Source organism: Brienomyrus brachyistius, chromosome 17 (assembly GCF_023856365.1).
Source record: "Brienomyrus brachyistius isolate T26 chromosome 17, BBRACH_0.4, whole genome shotgun sequence".
Taxonomy (NCBI): domain Eukaryota; kingdom Metazoa; phylum Chordata; class Actinopteri; order Osteoglossiformes; family Mormyridae; genus Brienomyrus; species Brienomyrus brachyistius.
This window is the reverse complement of record NC_064549.1, coordinates 864,888-885,062: the sequence shown is the minus strand read 5'-3', so window position 1 is coordinate 885,062 and position 20,175 is coordinate 864,888. Positions and strand designations below refer to the sequence as shown.

General features: G+C 43.9%; 1 protein-coding gene across 3 annotated transcripts; it reads left to right on the top strand.

Annotated features, from left to right (window-relative positions):
- The first annotated feature begins 1,178 nt into the window (after positions 1–1,178).
- On the top strand, positions 1,179–19,229 carry igsf10 (immunoglobulin superfamily, member 10). Of its 3 annotated transcripts, XM_048980375.1 has the most exons (9): positions 1,179–1,325; positions 1,839–1,875; positions 6,750–6,814; positions 8,190–8,426; positions 8,770–8,899; positions 9,023–9,413; positions 9,626–13,912; positions 14,175–15,075; positions 16,679–19,229. In XM_048980375.1, the coding sequence occupies exons 4-9, from the start codon at positions 8,224–8,226 to the stop codon at positions 18,585–18,587; spliced, it is 7,821 nt and encodes a 2,606-aa protein (XP_048836332.1). In that variant the 5' UTR covers positions 1,179–1,325; positions 1,839–1,875; positions 6,750–6,814; positions 8,190–8,223; the 3' UTR covers positions 18,588–19,229. The 3 variants fall into 3 exon arrangements, with proteins under 3 accessions (XP_048836332.1, XP_048836331.1, XP_048836333.1); XM_048980374.1 differs by lacking the exon at positions 1,839–1,875; XM_048980376.1 differs by lacking the exon at positions 1,179–1,325 and having other exon boundaries at positions 1,359–1,875.
- Positions 19,230–20,175: the final 946 nt, after the last annotated feature.

Here is a 20,175-nt window from a genome sequence, read left to right as displayed (position 1 = left end):
TTTTTTGACTTCCAAGTGAACTATTCCCTAACACATATCTGGCTTCACGTAAACTGAATTGCTCCATCATTTCATTTCCCCAGACTGGACCATATTGCACTTCCTATTTACAAACTCTCTGTCGCTATCCAAAATATTTTGTATAAACGAAGTCGATATGATTTTGCGAGCCCACAAACACGCCTAATATCTTTTCGAGCTAAATAAATAAACAGTTGCCGATAGTTTGTGAAGCCGTGCTAAATTGCGTGTGCGTAAATATATCTGACTTACACAGCCTGAATGAATTACTGGCGCGCAGACAATAAAAGCGGAGCCAAGGTTAACCCCCAGGTCCTAGATGCAGCTGTTACACAGTAACAGAGCACCTCAAAGCTCCCAAGTTCACAGAAAACCAAAAAGGGACGTTATCCTGCAGTCTTACAAAACGATTTCCCTGCGTACATGATTCACTACCCGAGAGTGAAGCCGTTTTCCATCGTTTTAATAAAACCATAAACAGCAGAAGTGAGCCCAAAGTCGGTCAGTTGCCGATCTTCTGATGGAACACAGAGCGCAGAGCTCACTGTAAAGCACCACAGTTAATTAGACTCGACTAACAAATGCCATGTGTGTCCGCTGTCAGCGATGCTTTATCACAAATCACATACGTGTCTAGTAAAGATGAAAGCAACTCCCTGAAGTGGAAAGTTATAACACCATAGACAGAATTATACTGCACCAAAACCCGCTGCAAACCTCAGTGGGCGCTTTCTTATTCATTATATCGACGGACCATTGTTAATTAAAAGCCGCTAATTTAAAGCTGCGTCACTATGAAAAAAATACATAAAACAGTACAATTGATTACTACAACAAAAAGGAATTTACAAACACAGAAATTATGTTACAGGCTAACAAAGGATTTGTATTATTCAGAAAACTATTGTTCGGGAAACTAAATTATGACGGATTTGACAACGGTTAAGGATTTAGCGCGTTCCTTTAGTTATTAAAGTACGCAAATATGGTTAAACTTCTAGCGGACAGCGGAGGAGGCTTTGATACCATTAACGTTCGTGGGATTCGATGGAAAAAGAAGAAGCGTCGGGGGGTACATGGGGGCTGGTTGGAGCTCTCAGCCCCGCAGCCCCGCAGCGCCCCACGCCACTCACTCACCCCGCGGAGTTCACACTTGTCTGCACTTGCGATACAGGGGAGCGATTCAGATCACACTTCGTTACCCGAGCTATCACATGATACTATTTACATATTAAGTGGAGTATACACTCATTATTTATTTTCTTTTGCAAACTGTGGACCTGATGCGCCTGTCTACAGGATGAGTAAGTATGAAGAGCATTATTATGAATTACTGCATTATAGAAAGTTGATGCTTCTGTGTTTTTGGAAATTCTCGTGTATTATCTTAATTATTGAAATCTGGGTCATTGTAAAGGTTGTTAAAGGTTGTCATTAATTTTATCATTAACGTGGCTAATGATTTTTAAACAGTATCGCAGTTTTGTCTTTCTACCTCTGAAAAAGTAATCTGACCCATCTGTTACAATGCATCACCTCTGTCTTCTATAACATTTTTCCGAAAAGCTATCAATTTAAGTTTACGTTCCTGCTGTAAAATATGAATGCATTTCAGCTGTGTGCATAGGGAGAGTACGAGATAAATTGCTGCAATTGAGAGATTTGCTTTACCATTATTTTTCTTACTTAGTCTTCCGTTAATCTCAAGATTCTATCATTTATCAATGAATACCCTGTTCTCTTGTGTAGGCATCCTGTCCATGGTCTGTTCCTGTGTACTTTGTTTATCCAACTCTATACAAACATTTCTTCCATAGAGACGCTGAGAGATTTGAGTGGTTAAAAGCCGATAAGGTATGAGAGTTTAATTATACAGACTGATTCTGGCACAAACAGCGCAGCAGGCATTTTGTGTTGTGAACACAACGTTGTCTCTCAACATTGAATAACCGTTATCAGTTTTGGTTTTGAAAGATGAAATAGCATCATTTTTCCATATCGGTTCAATGTTGCTTCAGTGTCGTTTTTCTATGTCCAACAACGTTTTTTATTTTGCTCAAACTCTGTTTTCTGTGTATTTAAACTATTTAACATCAGAGCACTGCTGCCTGAGCATGCAAATTTGACAATGTCCTAACCCCTATAAACATATCAAGTGAGGGGGGGGGATCACTTATTAGTAACAATTAATGTTCTTTTAATAAGCATTTGTGACTGAACTTTGTTTATGCAAAAAAAAGATTAGTTAATATAAACAAGGTAATTAGTGCAACAGTTAAAACAGTAAATGATGTAAACAGTGCAGTACCAGTAACACTGCAAAAAATATATAATAAATAAATGTCCTTCTAAATGGCCAAAATGAACGAGAGTTAAGATTTAATTCAACATATGCTGTAACAGACACTTGTGTTTTTCCTAACTTAGTGCATTTCGTGTCTGCCACCGCCTCCTGCTCTGTCTGGAGCGTAACGAAGGTGATTTCACACGGAATCTTCCACTACTTTCTCTGATGCTTTGGATACCTAGAGGATGGTCTCTGAAAATAACACAAAATAATTCTAGACGCGCGTCTATCGCATTAACGCGGAAAATAACAGGTAGACAGTTATATTGTGAGAAGAACGCTGGTTGTTGTTATTTATCAGCTAAAACACGAGTTTTGCCTGTAATAAAGACAAAAATGACTAAACTGGAGCGTTTTTTTGCAAACACTCTCGACTCTAATGTGGAACATCATCAGGCACAAAAACCAATTGATACGTGGGAATTCTGGGAAATGTAGTTCTCTCCCAGAAAGAGCGAATATGTCGATATACGGTATATTGTGTACTGTGATATAGCTTAAAAGTATTGCCATATTATTTTACGCCATATCGCCCAGCCCTAGTTGTGGCACTCTAATCTTCATTGATGGAAACACACAGCATATATTTCAATTATTATCAGTCCCTTACTGATTTTTTTTTCTCAACAAATGGCTTAATGCTTTTACAACTTATTGGCTGATGTCATTTGAAAACCACTTAAAGACTCAGCACCTGACTGGTTGACTGATTGACAAGGGCTCCTGCGACTGGCAAGTGTATTCACCTCTCTTACAAATGACAGCATTTTTTCTTTTCAGATTGACACATTCAAATACTGAACATTTATGAAATCGCAGTTTAAATACAAAAAAAAACAAAACTATATATATTCTACAGGGGTGGCATGGTGGTGCAGTGGTTAGCACTGTTGCCTCGCACCCCTGGGACCCGGGTTCAAGCCTCTGCCTGGGTTACATGTGTGTGGAGTTTGCATGTTCTCCCCATGTCGTCGTGGGGTTTCCTCCGGGTACTCCAGTTTCCCCCCACAGTCCAAAAACATGCTGAGGCTAATTGGAGTTGCTAAATCGCCCGTAGGTGTGTATGTGTGAGTGAATGGTGTGTGAGTGTGCCCTGCGATGGACTGGCCCCCCCATCCTGGGTTGTTCCCTGCCTCGTGCCCATTGCTTCCGGGATAGGCTCCGGACCCCCCGCAACCCAGTAGTAGGGGTGAGAGAAAAAATCGATGCATCGATGCATCTTTTTTCTTTCTCTAACGATTCAAAATCGATTCTCAAAGATTCAGAATCGATTCTGTGTTCTATCAAATTGCGACTGCGCGCCGGAAAAATAAACATTACAACGCTCGCCTCTTACATATGCTGCTCTTCATTTGAACAGTGGACAAACTACATCCTGCACCATCAAATTTAAAATCGACTGTGTGGCAACATTTTGGATTTTGTGAAGACAAAGAGAAAGGGGTCGTTGATAAAAGCCATACTGTGTGCAAAGTCTGTCGCGCCAAATTTAAGTATTTCGGGAACACTACTAATATGAAGAAGCATATAACACGGTTCCACTCAGAGCTGCAGGAACGGACTTCGGTCCCGATCGCGCCCAGCACCGGTTTCACTCAAAGGACCCTTGAGCAAGTAGCAAAGCTTCCATCCAATTCTAAAAAAGCAAAACGAATTACACGGTCAGTGGCGGGTTTCATTGCCAAAGATTTGGCCTTACTCTGTAATGGGGAACGAAGGATTTCGCTCAATGTTACAGGTGCTTGAGCCAAGAAATAGTGTGCAGTCACGACGTTATTTCAGTGACACTGCAATACCCGCACTCTACAGGGAGACTAAAGCTCAAATTTTAGAATCAATAAGTAATATGGACAGGATTGCAATAACATGCGATGCATGGACATGAATTTCAACAGACTCGTATGTCACCATTACGGCTCACTACATCACGGATGAGTTTAAGCTCGCGGCTGAAGATAATTCTAAAGGTTCTAAACAAAAATAAATAAAAGACATTCCTTCCTTTGTTAAAAGGTTCTAAACAAACTGAAAACAACACATTTGTTGATTTGTTGTTACAATTGTTCTTAGTAATTGTTCATCCTGATATAATTTTGTTAAAATAAAATCAATAAAAGTCTTTATTTCACTTTGTCATTTTAAAAATTGAAATACTGTCAAACAGAGATTCTAACTATGAACAAAAAACATATAATTTAAATTTTAAATTAAGCATATTTGCAAAAAAAATGTATATGAAGAATCGTTTTGGAATCGGATCGTGGATCCCAGAATCGTAATTGGATCGGATCGCGAAGTACCTAAAGATTCCCACCCCTACCCAGTAGGATAAGCGGTTTGGAAAATGGATGGATAGATGGATATATTCTACAATACTGTGAAACACACTGTAAATGCATAGCAGTAAAAATAGATTAAAAAACAAAAAACTATCTTCCAACATGATTGTGTAAAGACCTGAAATGTTCCCTGATTTGTAATTCCTTCCTGGACAGGAATCAGGTAAAGGATCATCTCCTACAAATGTTTAGTGTAAAATACAATGCATGAAATATTACATCACTGGATGCAATCAACTACAAGCTGCCAAATATTTATATACGTTAACTCACTGTCCCCTTGCGTTGCTTGAGTTGTGCTTGATCTTTGAGTTGAACAGATTAAAGAATCCACCTCTGCCAAATATAACAAATACATAATCAGTATTTTTAGTCAAAGCTGTTTAGGCTGGTTGATGGCATTTTATTTATTTCTCTTCTTTCACTTATACTCTGAATGTTCAGCTGTAACACAAACCTTGAATCGTTTTTCTTAGCTGCCTTGAGTCTTTCGCTAAATCAGTTCCAAAAACCCACAATATGAAATTTAATAACATTTATTTGTCCCATATTTACGAATCATTTAAGTGCTAGGAAAAATGTCTGTGAATGTTTACCTTGTGTGAGATCTGAGTTTGCTTTAGAATCAAATAAATCTGGGATAAAGCTTAAAACACTATTTCACAAGTTGACCCACATGGCTAAAATTACATTAATAGACTAAAGCACTTTCGTAAACTTAATTTCATAAACTTCATAAACAATTTTGCCAAGTTCAAAATCTCCATAATTCTTTTTCTTCTGGACTCTCCGATTTCTCTCGCACTCAGTTGTCAACGCAAAATTATCACATATGATAAACCCACACAGTTTAGCTTTGGTAATAGGAAACATCCATCCATCCATTTACCAAACCGCTTATCCTACTGGGTTGCGGGGGGTCCGGAGCCTATCCTGGAAGGAATGGGCACGAGGCAGGGAACAGCCCAGGATGGGGGGCCAGCCCATCGCAGGGCACACTCACACACCATTCACTCACACGGGCAATTTAGCAACTCCAATTAGCCTAATGTTTTTGGACTGTGGGGGGAAACCGGAGTACCCAGAGGAAACCCCACGATGACATGGGGAGAACATGCAAACTCCACACACATGTAACCCAGGCGGAGACTCGAACCCGAGTCCCAGAGGTGTGAGGCGATAGTGCTAACCACTGCACCACCATGCCGCCCCATACAGTGCTAACCACTGCACCACCATGCCGCCCCATACAGTGCTAACCACTGCACCACCATGCCGCCCCAATAGGAAACACAAAGAAAGAAAAGAAAAAAAAACAAATTTCTATACATTTTTAGTAAAATTAATTACCTGGTGATATCTTCACTTTTATTAGAGGAAATGGTGGCTCCATCTTGCTGAGTTTCTTTAACGCATCGCCACTGGACCACCATACGATTTGCTGATTCATATTGACCCAGGAAGTTGGAAAAGTTAATTCCTCTGCTTTATTCACTTCCTGCCACACAGCTAATGACCACATCTGAAACAACAATACAGCAGAAAATATAACCTGCTAGTAAATGTTACTGTTTAGATGAATACGTGAGGGAAAAATGCAAAAGAAATCTACTTGTTTGTGATACATGAGTCAGGCTTCCTCCGAGCCATGTAGCATTGGAAACGCAGCACATCCATCATCAACAGCCTTACGTTCGGTCATCCTGACGAACATTGTTCTTCGTTTCGAAAAACGTTGATGATCTCGTTTACTTATAAACACAATGTTGAGGAGTTTTGAGCTACAAGGGGCTCCAAAGACATCACAGGTGTGCTCTTCCCTAATTGCATCACATGCCAACTCATTTCCTTGCTTCCTGTGCATGAATGCATGTGTCATCCAACAGAAAATAGCCATCCTTAATTTTGTCTGAAATTTTACATTAAGAGTCGCCAATTTTGTTAGCAGTTGCTCTGCCAACTTGCTCCAATTCAGTCAGTCTTTTGGCAACTTGAACTACAGGATTCTGGTCTTTTTTCACAAGTTTCTTTATCTCCTGTAGGTGGTTTTCAAAAGGAAATGCTGAGACATCATTTAAAGAGGACTTGAACAAAGATACATCGTCAGGTAATTGAACGAGGCTGTGGAGGTTCCACCATAGAGGTCTTCACACTTGCCAACAAAATGTTTCAGTAGGTCTTCTGCATACTGACTGAAATAGCATCTCCTGTCTTTCTTTGTTTCCAACAAAACTGATACTGACACAGCCGGTTCCACGAAGTGAACCTACAAAGGTTCAGACACGGGTGGCACAGTAGTGTGGCGGTTAGGAAGATGTTCCTGGGTTTGGTCCCCGGTCCGTCCTGTGTGGAGTTTATCAAACGTTTTGTGAAATAGCATCAGTAGCAGCAATAACAAATAAACAAACAAATGAGCATTAATTTTTACGTTAGGCGGTGGTCAACTTTATGGTCGCCTATGCTTACCTTTATGATCAGCTATGCCTACCTTGATGATCGCCTATGCCTACCTTGATGATCGCCTATGCCTACCTTGATGATCGCCTATGCCTACCTTGATGATCGCCTATGCCTACCTTTATGATTGCCTATGCTTACCTTGATGATCGCCTATGCCTACCTTTATGATTGCCTATGCTTACCTTGATGATCGCCTATGCCTACCTTTATGATTGCCTATGCTTACCTTGATGATCGGCTATGCTTACCTTGATGATCGCCTGCAGCTACCATCCACCTCTTTGACGGCTTTCAGCGGGAGATCGCTGGAGAATGCAAGAAGTGCGCATGCGCGAACGTGCTTTGGCGTTCAGTCCAAACCAAGAGATTACAGCATTTAAGAAAATATATACCTCTAAAATATTAATAAATGTTTGCAGGGTGCTACCAGAATGATTTTTTTCAACTTTTAAAAATGATATATTCATAGTGGCAATGCTGTCCCTTCTTGCTCGCAGCAGATTTTGAAATCTCAGCATCATAATTACATTGAAACAATGTTGTCAATATAAAGACAGGATTTCAACTGTTATTCGTTGATGCGACAATGTTGGATGCCTGCTGGGAGAATGAATAACACAAAGAATCCTTAGGGCACTGTGATCTAACAATAAGGGAGTGCTTTACAATAACATAAGATTTCCGCTGTGCATGCATGTTTCAGTCATTCACAAATGCCTGATGCTTATTAAGATTAAGATTAAGATTAACTTTATTGATCCCAGAGGGAAATTCTTGAAATTCTTACTTTTCTGGATGGGTTTTGGCAAGTAAAACATATATACAAAACTATAATCCACTATTGTCAATGAGCAATTTATCATTCTACATTGTTTCAGCACCTAAAACAGTTATTGAATGTATTCATTAAATAAAAAATAGCGTCTTGTGGGTTCAGCAGTTCTTGTGTTGTTTTTGATAGCCTTCAAAGCCTATACAAATATATTTTTCTTTGAAATTTTTATCTCACTTACTTTCCACAGGTGCAGTGAATGTGACTGGGTGAACCCAAGCAGAATGAGCAGCTTGAATTGTCACGCTACACGCCGGAGGTGGAGGTTGCTGGCATTTCTGTGCTTTGTGGCAGAGATCATTCCAGAAGGCACAGCATGCCCCAAATCGTGTTCATGTTACATTCCTACGGAAGTTCACTGCACCTTCAGATACCTGACTGCAGTTCCCGGCGACATCCAGTTGGCCGTGGAGAGAATAAACCTGGGGTCAGTCTCTCCCTCTCTCTGCGCTTCTCTCTCACACACCTTAGCGGTGAGCATATGTTGAACGCAGGGAGATTTAAACATTAGTAGCTCATTTACTCTCAGGCTACTTGCTTTATATTATATTTGCAGTCTTCCATGATGTATCACTCCTGTTTCCACAGTGCCACACCCTTGAATGTTCACAACACATCTGAACTAATTATCATTATGTTGCTACATAACACGGTTATTAAATGTCACTCTTGGTCCGTTCTCTACCAGTCAGTAGGAACTTGCTTGCAGATTTATTGTATTCTGGAGGACATGGACATTTAAGCATGTAAGAAGTAATTCTGTGTTTCAGGTACAACAGTTTAACATTGCTTAAACAAAATGACTTTTCCGGCCTGAGTCGACTGGAAATTTTGATGCTGCACAGCAATATAATACATCAGATGGAGGACAACGCTTTTAGCGATCTCCAGTCCTTGCAGGTACATGGTGGACGGCACTGTGAATGCTTTGCTCTCTTGTGCCTACGCTGTACGTCAATAATGGATGCATGATGTAACGAATTCATAATCCACCAAAATAACATAAATTTTTATTTCCCACAGTCCCTTAAGATGAGCTACAACAAGGTAAAGGAGATCAAGAAGGACACCTTCTTCGGTTTGAGAAACCTAACAAAGTTACAGATAGACCACAACCGCATTGAGTTCATCCACCCTGAGGCTTTCCATGGACTGAACGCTCTGCAGCTGATCCACCTAGAGGGCAACCTTCTTCAGCAGCTGCATCCCGACACCTTCGTCACCACACGCTATAGCCAGATTTTCAAGACTTCTTCTGTGACAGGCATTCACTTGTCCGACAATGCACTGAGTAGACTGCCCTCTGATATCTTCTCCCACTGCACTCAGCTGGAGAGTGTCTATCTCCATGGAAACCCGTGGTCATGTGACTGCCGCATAACGGGATTGGTGGAATGGATAAAGAAGAACACAGGTAAACTACGGAGATGCTTGCAGTTTCTTGGACAGTAAAATATTATGTGGAGCTGATTTGAAGCAGTGTAAAGGAATGTCAATACTGTGTAAATTCAGAAAAGCAAGAGTCTGAAAATTAAGCGGCAAACAAAGCTAAAACTAAATGTTTTCTTTAGCTTTTTGTGACGGGCAATGCGTACTTCAGTAAACTAAACATTTACACTTTTCTAGGGGTTCTAAAATGTAAGCGTGAGAGGAGATATGCCAGGGGCCTGCTGTGTCCAGTATGTGAATTTCCTGCGGCCTCCAAAGGCAGAAGCATTGCACCGCTTCCTCATGCATCCCTGTCCTGCAGCAAACCCTGGATTTTGCCCCACTTGAAGCAGAAGAACATTACATTGGATGAGGGGGACTACGCAGCCATCTTCCCCGGTGACTTCATTGCACCCCTTGGCTCACTGGAGATGAAGGTTACGGACCGTTTCCAAAATGACGCAAGTGTGGCTTGCACAGTTCGGAGGCCTTCTGTGACGGAGAACACGACTGTGATAAATGAGGAGGAAGCCACAATCCTAAGCGCCGCCGTTGCCACATCGCTGGTTTGCAACATCGACTATGAGCAGATCCAGCAGCTCTGGCGTATCTTAGCCACATACAGTGAGTCCCCCATGCGGCTGGAGAGAGGACTCATGCTCACGAAAACACCGGATATGACATTTAAGTACAAGCAGAAGAGGCCAGAAGAGAGTGACGATGAGGTTTATACAGATATCGAGGCTGAAATCAAGGCCAGTCCAGGGTGGCTTCTACAAGACGAGATCACGCTGCAATTGGACCGTACCACTACTACTTTCACTACATTGCACATAAAGTACCTGTCAACTGTTCATTTGCGGGAGGAGAGCAAGGTCCAAAGGAAAGACAGGTATGGCTGGGTAATGATCAAGAAGGACAACCTAACCAAGACTGAACATACCGTTTTAATTGGAGGGGTAACTGACTTGAATTGCCAGATTCACGGTAATCCCAAACCATCCACCGAGTGGATATTACCAGATGGCAGCAAAGTCAGAGCACCATATAACAGTGAAGATCACAGGATTGTAATCACAGAAACGGGACGGCTCACAGTGAGGGCAGCTGACAGCTCAGATACAGGATTGTACCACTGCATAGCCACCAACTACCTGGAGGCAGATGTCCTCACCTTTCGGATAACAGTGCTGTCTCCGGATGTGGAGGAGGGGGAAGTGAATGGAGGCCGGCTTTCACAAAAGCTCGATGAAAATTTGCTTCTTGACTGTAGTTCCCATGGAAACCCAGAAGCTTCTGTTCAGTGGATCTTACCAGATCACACGGTGCTAGATAAGTCACATGGCAACAGAAAACTGCACCAAAATGGAACTTTGAAAGTACAAGGTCTAACACAAAGAGACCGCGGATTTTATAGATGCCTTGCTGCTAACTATATGGGAGTGGATTTGTTAGCATACCAGATAACTATAATAAGTGATGGATCAAAGAAAGACAAACTATCAGAAACTGAGAGGCGTGGCGATGAGTTTGACTCCAACTATGAGGAAATCGATGAACGTGCCTCTAATAAAATTCCTTACGGCCAGGAGTCTAGGACGATCACTTCAGACAGGCCATATCCTAGACGTAGGCCTTCTCCGGAGCTGATTGCGAGTAGCACCATTCAGAGAAGTAGGGGTCCCATGAGCAAGAAACGAACCGGGGGAGTTAGGAGAACCTTCGACAAAACTCTGAGGAAAGTGGACCCTGAAAAATGGGCAGAAATCATGACAAAAGCACAAAGAGGAAGAAAGACAGACGAAGAAGATACAAAAGGACAGGAAACGAAAATAGAGACTTTGAGGAAATCCGTTTCAGGACTTTCAGGGGATGGGTATGAAGGGTCAGGAGACAGCTTTTCTGAAGTCAACGTCATTATACCCAGCACTATGGTGCCAGCTACTGAGAGTGCTTATGTGATGAGCAGCACCCATGCCCAAACAGAGGCTATACCCATAGCCTCTCCATCAACCTATATTGCAACCAGAAGCAGTTTCACAGAGAGCAATTCAATCACATCACTTAATCCAAGGCATCACCAAATATTCCCCCCCAATTACTCTTATATGACTGAGGGACAAACTAACAGGCCACCAAGCCTGCCAATCACGCTTAAAATGAAACTGACTGACTCTGCCGGTGAAATGCCGGTGACATTTTCTGGGGATGATGAGGAGACAGCAACTGGAGTCATGACTCTGCTAATGACCCAGTATCCAAATGTGACTTCAATGATGGAAGTGGAAAGCCCAAGGATAGAGCCAGTGGTCCACACATCCACGGATTCCAATGGTCGTGCCACGTTCACAGCGGTCACCACCACTGAGCAAGGTGCCGACGAGATATCATTTCACGCAACCCAGAAGATCACGTCGCCTTACATACCTGCCGGGTCTACTATCATCTCCCAGCAACAGATCCACATCATACCTGCCAGCCACCATCAGCTTGGGAGAAAACGCTACTTTCCTGGCAGGAGGAGAATAATTAGGCCTAACAGAATCACAGATATCCATGCATATCTGAATAAAGTCAAGAAGCCTCCAGTTAGCCACAAAGTCAATGCTACCATGCCTTATCTGATTGAGGTTACCACGGACTGCAAGTGTCACGATCCAATGAAAAATGTGACCCACACCACAACTGACACACAAAACTTTATGAAAACAAGAGAGTCTTCTCTGTACGGGACAGAAGAATCCGTCACAACTGCCCTCAAAACCTCTAAAGTTGCAACCGCAACTTGGCCCGCCATGACACAAGCAAGCACACCACAAACGCTTCTCAAGATTTACACCATGAAGCCTCCAACCACAAAGTCACCAGATAAGTCAGGATCCAGTGGCTTTATGACCTCTGCCGAGACTCCTGAGCTGGATTCTGGGAAGCTGCACAAAAGTACGACACAAACTAATGAATTACCTGTCACTCCGAAGGGTACCACAACACCTTCGAAAGTAATCCGCGGTAAAATCCCATGGCAAAAACTCTTTGGCAACAAGGGTCAGAAGGAGATCCTCAACAGATTACGGAAACCAGTCAAATCCACAACCACTACACAAATCACAACCACCACTTCCACTGTGAGGGACACAGAGCTGCGACTCACGACTGAATCTTTTGTCCCACCCACGACAAAACCACTTAAGCCAACGAAAAAGAAAGTTCTTACGCAATCCCCTGAGGTCTCATTTGAGGGCTCTGGATCATCTTCCGCTCCTGAAACGGAGTCAGTGTCCAAATTAATGCTTCTACCTCCAACAGTCCCCCCTCTGAGGTTTACTAAAAAGACGTCACTTAGTCAGACAACCACAATCAATACAAACATCGCTTCCAGGTCCCACACTGGTACCACAAAAGCCACTCCAAACACAAAAACATTAGCTTCCCCCCCAACGGTCCAACCATCTACTGTGAAAAAGATATACGAAGCCTCATCTGGCTCTTATGTTCCCATGTCTGGGTCAGGTGGGTCTAGTAAAGGTTATGTTTACAGGCATAAGTGGTCAAGGAGACCTAATGGAGGATTCCGCCGGAATGGCTTTAGACGAAGAAGACCAAGCAAAAGTAATATTACATCACCCTCACGTGCTACAGTTAGCACCACTGCCAAAACTATACCAACTAATAACGCTACCACACCAGTAACACGGATGTTCCCAACCACCTCTGCTAATAGATATAAAACACTTTTAAAAGAGGCAGAAAAATACACAACGACCAGCAAAGTTTTGTATTCTGGCGATGAAACCACCTCCGATAAGGATGATTGGAATAGGACACCAACATTGGAAAGGCCAGCTAGTCATTCCAAACATTACACACCCACAACGAAGCCCAGCATTAAGACGACAATTTATCCAACAACAACTATTAAAATCACAACTACATCAATGCCTGACTCCAAATCACAAATACAGACTGCATCTTCAAGGAGCAGCAGCAGGATTAATACCAATACAATCAGAATGCACACTGACGCAAAACTTTCCAAAGGACAAGGAACCCAATATCTGACACAGACATCCTCAACAACAAAGACCAGGCCCACCACACTTCCCCAAAGAGCCAATAAATCTGGCGATGGAAAATCTTTTGGGTCCAGTCAGCGTGGGGACAGGTATGATGAAAATGACATGCAGGAAACCACAACCTTAGACACGTCAACTATCCTCAGAGCCGAGCAGGATTACACCAACACACCTGCCCCAGGCGACAGTTCAGTATCCACTGAATACGGCTCTCTCGATGGATACCACGCTACAACGTTTAGCATGCTAATGCCTGAGTCATCCACAAAGGACGAAACATCAAAACCGAGGATAGTGGGAGGAAATGCGGCGAGTTACACAGTCCTGTCCGACTCAGATGCTTATTTGCCCTGTGAGGCATCTGGCCACCCCACGCCCACCATCAGCTGGAAACGCTTCTCTTCAAACGCAGGTACAAATATTACCATTTTATGCCGCGGCTGGGGATTTTGCTCCACCAAAATGGTGGTGAATATTTGGAGAATTTTCTCCGTCTCTTTCTTTAGTCAAATCATATTTTAGGATGTTTAGTTTTAAAGAGAGTTGTAATATGCTGATGTAAAATGTTACCTTTAAACTAAAGCTGTTCTATCAAAATTAAAATGTAAGGTCACAAAGCCAATCGATTTTTGAACGTTGCACATTAATAAACTCCTGTCTTGTCTGATTTATAGGGAGCACCTTGACAATAATCGGCAAAATGGGTAAATTTGAGGTGTTCAAGAACGGCACGCTATCGATCCAGAATGCCAACATTAAGGATCGTGGGCAGTATCTTTGTTTAGCAGAGAATAATGTAGGCTCTGACAAGCTCCTGGTCACACTGTCTGTGGTGGCATATCCATCCCGAATACTGGAGCCCAAGGTGCGGGACATCAATTCTCAAACTGGGAGTACAATAGAAATGAAGTGCAAGGCTGAGGGCCGTCCAACACCCCTGGTCTCCTGGATCCTGGCCAACCGTACCCAGGTGAGGGGCTACAGCTCCAACCAAGGGAGGGTGACTGTGACACCCGATGGGACTCTGGTCATCCAGCAGGTGTCTGTGTATGACCGGGGTCAGTATAAATGCATTGCCAGCAACCCAGCTGGAGTGGACACCGCCACTGTCAGACTGCAGGTGGTGGCAGCGCCCCCTGGAATCCTGGAGGACAAACGGCAGCGTGTGACGGTCAAGGCGGGCCAAAGTCTCAAGCTGCCATGCACGGCACAGGGCAGTCCACAGCCGACAGTGCACTGGGTGCTTTTCGATGGGACGCTGATCCGGCCCCTGCAGGACCTAAGGCGTGACGTGTCAGTGTTGGCAAATGGCACGTTGCTTATGAGGAGTCCGCAGACCTCAGAGGGCGGAACGTACGAGTGCATCGCTACCAGCTCCACGGGCTCGGAGCGGCGGGTGGTGACGGTCAGCGTGGAGCAGGCCGAGGCCCCGCCCCGCATCCTGGAGGCCTCCCAACGCTGGACTGAACTCAGCTACGGCCAACGGCTGCTCCTCAACTGCTCTGCGGAGGGGGAGCCCAAACCCAACATCATCTGGAGGCTTCCATCCAAGGCCCTTGTAGACCAGTGGCACAGGTACAGAGAAATCACCGTGTTCTGCTGTGTTCACAAGTGGAGCATTTCTTTTCTTTTGAGGACCATTTAAATGGTGAAATGCGTTGCTTCTCGCGATAGCAAACGCGAGCACAACACTTCAAACGACGTACAAAATCCTGAACGATATACATCATTTCTAAAACTAGAAATTAGTCAGCCTTAAACCATTTCACAACCAATTTAATGAAAGTAACTTTATTTATTTATTTGTTAGTATTTACTGAAATAGCTGTTCCATTGTTCACAACAACAAATGGGAGGGAAAACAGAATAGCATGTAAAACAAGAGCCTCGTGAATTTTATAAAGGTGAGAATGCTGCCAGGGAACATGGCAGTCTGTGAGATGAGGTCATGTGTGCCAAGCTAGTGACTCAAGAAAAAGTTAATGACTAATATATCCTCATTTAAGATGTTCTGCAAATGATTAAGACGTTAAAATATAGTTTAAATATACGCAAGCTGGTGATTTCATATGGTTATTCTGTCATATTGAGATACATTTCTAAAATACAAGCATGACTCAAAATTACATTTTATTAAATGGTGCCTCTCAGAATTTTGTTTAAATACATTGTATTTGAAGGTGCCTCTCAATGTCATCTCAGAAAGAATAAAAATGACGACAATGAATACAATTGCACCAATAAGATCAGACAAAGCAGCAAGTCATGCGCTTTCAAGTAGGTAGACTCAAAGCAAATATGTTAGCTCAAATATATGAGGTTTAACAGCAGATTTAAATTGAGTTATAGAATCCAGTTGATGGATGTAGGGGGAAGAGAGTTTCAGTGTTAGGGTGCAGCGTGAGAGTTCAATGTGCAAAGGTTAGAAATAAACGGAATCACAGGGAATCAAAAATAGGAGAATTGGGTACAGGCAACAAAATGGTATAACTTCAATGACAGGACTGGGGAACACAGGACTGGGAAGCACTTTTATACGAGACTGGTGAGGGAGCAAATGAGAGGCAGCTGCAGTGATTAACACAAGGGCAGGCACGAGAGGTAAGCCAAACGAGTGCTGGGCGTGATACATTAGGGCCACACCGGGGGGGTGACAAGGGGGTCAGGTGGATGTGGTAGGTAGGACATAACACCAGGACAGTAAGTAAACTTGCTGATGAGGAATGGAGGAACAGAACTGGGAGTGTAAAACTGCAGTTGACAAGTGAAATAGGAGCAGTCAAAATTATGAAGGGCTTTGAATGTTAAAAGTAGTATTTTAAAGTGTATTTTGAATTGTGTTTGACCCTATGGCACGGTGTTCAAAACATTCCACATTTAAGCTGTATTTAAATTATGATGAATGTGATGAAGGGAGCTGAGCTACTCAGCTACTGCAGGATGAGATATTTCCTGCTTTGGGGCAAAGTCAAGAGGGAAACTGCTTTATTCAAGTGGAGCTTGGAGTTTAGCCTGGAGCATGGAAACTACGCACACACAGGACACAATCCTGGAAGTGTGGAGCAACAGTGCTACCAATACTCAAAACATTAAAAAATATCTGTAACAAACTTCTGTATTTTTCCCCTGCTGTGAGGTCTCATAGATATCGTTTGCTAATTCTGCATTTGTTTGCTAGGATGGGAAACCGGATTCAAGTTCTGGACAACGGTACTCTAATTGTCCACTCCCTCAGCGAGAAAGATACTGGAGACTACCTCTGCGTCGCCCGCAACAAAATCGGAGACGACTTGCAACTGATGAAAGTTTCTGTGTTCATGAAGCCAGCTAAGATCGAGACTAAGCTGTCCAGCAAGAAGCAGGTACCTTACGGCAATGACCTGAAGGTGGACTGCCGGGCATCAGGGGTCCCCATGCCAGAGATTTCGTGGGGTCTCCCTGATGGGACAGTAGTAAACAGTGCCCTCCAGGCAGATGACAGTGGGAGTCGGGTGCGTCGTTACGTCCTCTTCGATAATGGCACACTCTACATCAACAAGGTGGATGTGACAGAGGAGGGAGACTATACCTGCATTGCAGAGAACACTTTAGGCAAGGATGAGATGCATGTGCACATCACCGTGGTAACAGCTGCCCCACGAATAAGGCAACCCAGCCACACCTATGCCAATGTAAAGCCTGGGGGTAGCGTGCGTTTTGATTGTGATTCGTTGGGTGAGCCCAAGCCCAAGATACTGTGGAAGCTCCCGTCTAATGACATAATCGCAGCGTCTAACGACCGCTACCTCGTGCACGTCAATGGATCCCTGGAGATACACAGCGTCAAGCTTGTCGATGTGGGGGAGTACGTCTGCATTGCCAGAAACGCCGCCGGGGATGACAGCAAGGTGTACAAGTTAGACATTGACGGAAACCCCCCCATGATCAACGGTTACCACAAAAACCGGACCGTCATCAAAGACACAGCCACTAAGTATTCCAGGAAGCTGATTGACTGCAATGCCCAGGGGAACCCAACCCCCCAGATCACCTGGATCATGCCAGATAACATCTTCATCACGGCCCCTTACTTTGGCAGTAGAATTAATGTCCACCAGAATGGAACACTGGAAATCAAGAATGTACGTCCGACCGATGCTGCCGAGTTTATTTGCATGGCTAGGAACGATGGTGGGGAGGCAGTCATGGTGGTGCAACTGGAGGTCAGTAACATGCTGAGGAGGCCAATTTTCAAAAGCCCTTTTAACGAGAGAGTGGTGACCCGCATGGGAAAGACCACTGTGCTCAACTGCTCAGCAGATGGGCAGCCAGTTCCAGAAATATCCTGGGTGTTACCCAATGGAAGCCGAGTCACTGGCAGCCTCAAGGAAGCAAACCAACAGCTGGGAAATAATGGAATATTTACCATCTATAAACCTACCAAAGAAGATTCTGGAAAGTATCGCTGCTCGGCTAAGAACATTGTAGGCTACATCGAGAAGATAATTATCCTGGAGGTGGGACAGCAGCCCTACATCCTGACTCGGCCTAAGGGCATCATTCGTAGCATGTCTGGGGATCCTCTCTTCCTTCACTGTCTAGCCGACGGCAGTCCCCGTCCTCAAATCCATTGGACTCTTCCAGGGGGACATGTTCTGTCTCGCCCCCAGGTGAATGGCCGCTACCAGCTTGTGAACAACGGAACTTTGATTGTCCAGGACACATCCCTCCACGACCGTGGGAACTACCTTTGTAAGGCCAAAAATGAGATCGGTGAAGCCACGATGACTGTGCCAGTTCTTATCATCGCTTACCCTCCCCGCATCACGAGTGGACCACCACGCAACATTCAGGCAATTGCAGGAACTGCCATACAGATCAGCTGCGATGCTACTGGGATGCCCAAACCAGACATCATCTGGGAGTTGCCCAACCGCTCCATGCTGTCCCCTGCAGGGAAGGGACACTCCACCAGCAGCAAGCTGCTCCACCAACATGGCACCCTCATCATCCAAAGGCCGAATACCTCCCATTCTGGGACTTACAAGTGCATCGCCAAAAACCACATGGGGGTCGACTCCAGAGTCACATATATCCACGTGCTGTGAAGGCAGCCAGGAAGAGAGAAACAAGAAGCCTGTTCACAGCCAGAAGAAGGACTGATTTGGTGAAATCCCAGCCAGACCAGGAAAGGGTTAGTTTTGTTGTAACCGTGCTCAGTCTGGAAACCCAGCTGTTTCTCATTTGAACATTTTGACGGGCAAGTGGATTGTGGCGTGTAGCATGTTACACATGGAACATGTAGACGGGCCCCCCTCTGTGGCCCAGGGGAATGGTTCTGGAATGTTCTGCTCTCCCCATGCACTGCAGTCCCCTGGAATAGTGCTACACAAAGGTCAGGCAAAAAAAAACTGATAATAGTGATTCATGAAGGACCGGGAACTAAAGGAGAAGTAAGAGAGACTCTTAAAGTCATTATGTTTATCATTTTTACAGCTTTCTGACCATTTTCTTAAGGCTATTTTTTGGAGTATATTTTAAGTATATGACACTGGATCTATTTTCATATTAAAATGTCCTTCAACCAGATCACTTGGTAAAGCCCGTTTTATAATGTTAATCAACTTCACCACCTTCTCATTATATATTATAATGGGATTTATATATGTAATATATATCTATTTCTTACTCATTTTGAATTATTCAGAAGTACCATTAAAGAAAGGAGAGTTCTGCTCGTGTTCTGCTCATGTTCTGCTCGTGTTCTGCTCATGTGCTCCTTCACGCTGATTCTCCCTCCCAAAGCTTCCCGCCGCTCGTCCATCCCCGTGGTTCTCATGGAGCTGCCGTAGAACAATGGCTCGCGTTGAGAGCTCGCGCTCGCAGACATGGTGCGACTGTGATCGAAGTAACAGGAGCACCAGCATCAGGCCTGTGTGACGCACATGCCGTGCCCAGAAAAACAGAAAGAGGGAGCAAAAGTCAGAAGAGAGCAGGCATTTCCACTCTCAGGAGAAGAAACATGAGCTAAGAGCTTTTTCACAGCTGCCTTTGGAGTGTTTGCCTTGGCCGGGTTTGAAGTCCTTCTGCCTGCTACTGGTGCAGACTGACCTCCGCCCATCTTCGCCTATTTAACAGGTCACTTAAAGTCACCCTATTGTGGCTGGTTATATTTAGCTTAATTTTAATGTGCCACATGCATAGATTTAATAAAGGAAGGCTTTGTTCTGTGCTTGAAATGACTGGTTACCGTACACTTAAAGCCCAGGAGTCCTGTGGGAGAATGCTTCTGTACTGCTAATGGTACCAAAAGGATGGAGATCTGCTCACAAGGTTTGCAGGTTGGCTGTACAGGAGCAAAGAAGTCTGGTCTCAGGTCAGGCGAACATTTTATTTGGTCTATTTGACAAGTTCTTTAAAGACCCTCTAGATCAGTGTTTCCCCACCGGGTCTTAAGGGACCTGCAGATGCTCTACGTTCTTGCTGCTTCCCAGCTCCCTGCCAGAGAGTCTACATTTTGGGTCCCTTTCAGATCCCCCCGATAGCTGGGAGCGAACCAACGGTCCGCAGGTTGCCCAGCACTAGATTGAGAAACACTGCTTTAGATGAAGACATATGGTATGTAGCTACTTGTGAAGATGCAATATTTCCTGAGGTAGTTCCTTTGCTAATTGGTTTCCTTGATAGGGTCCTGCC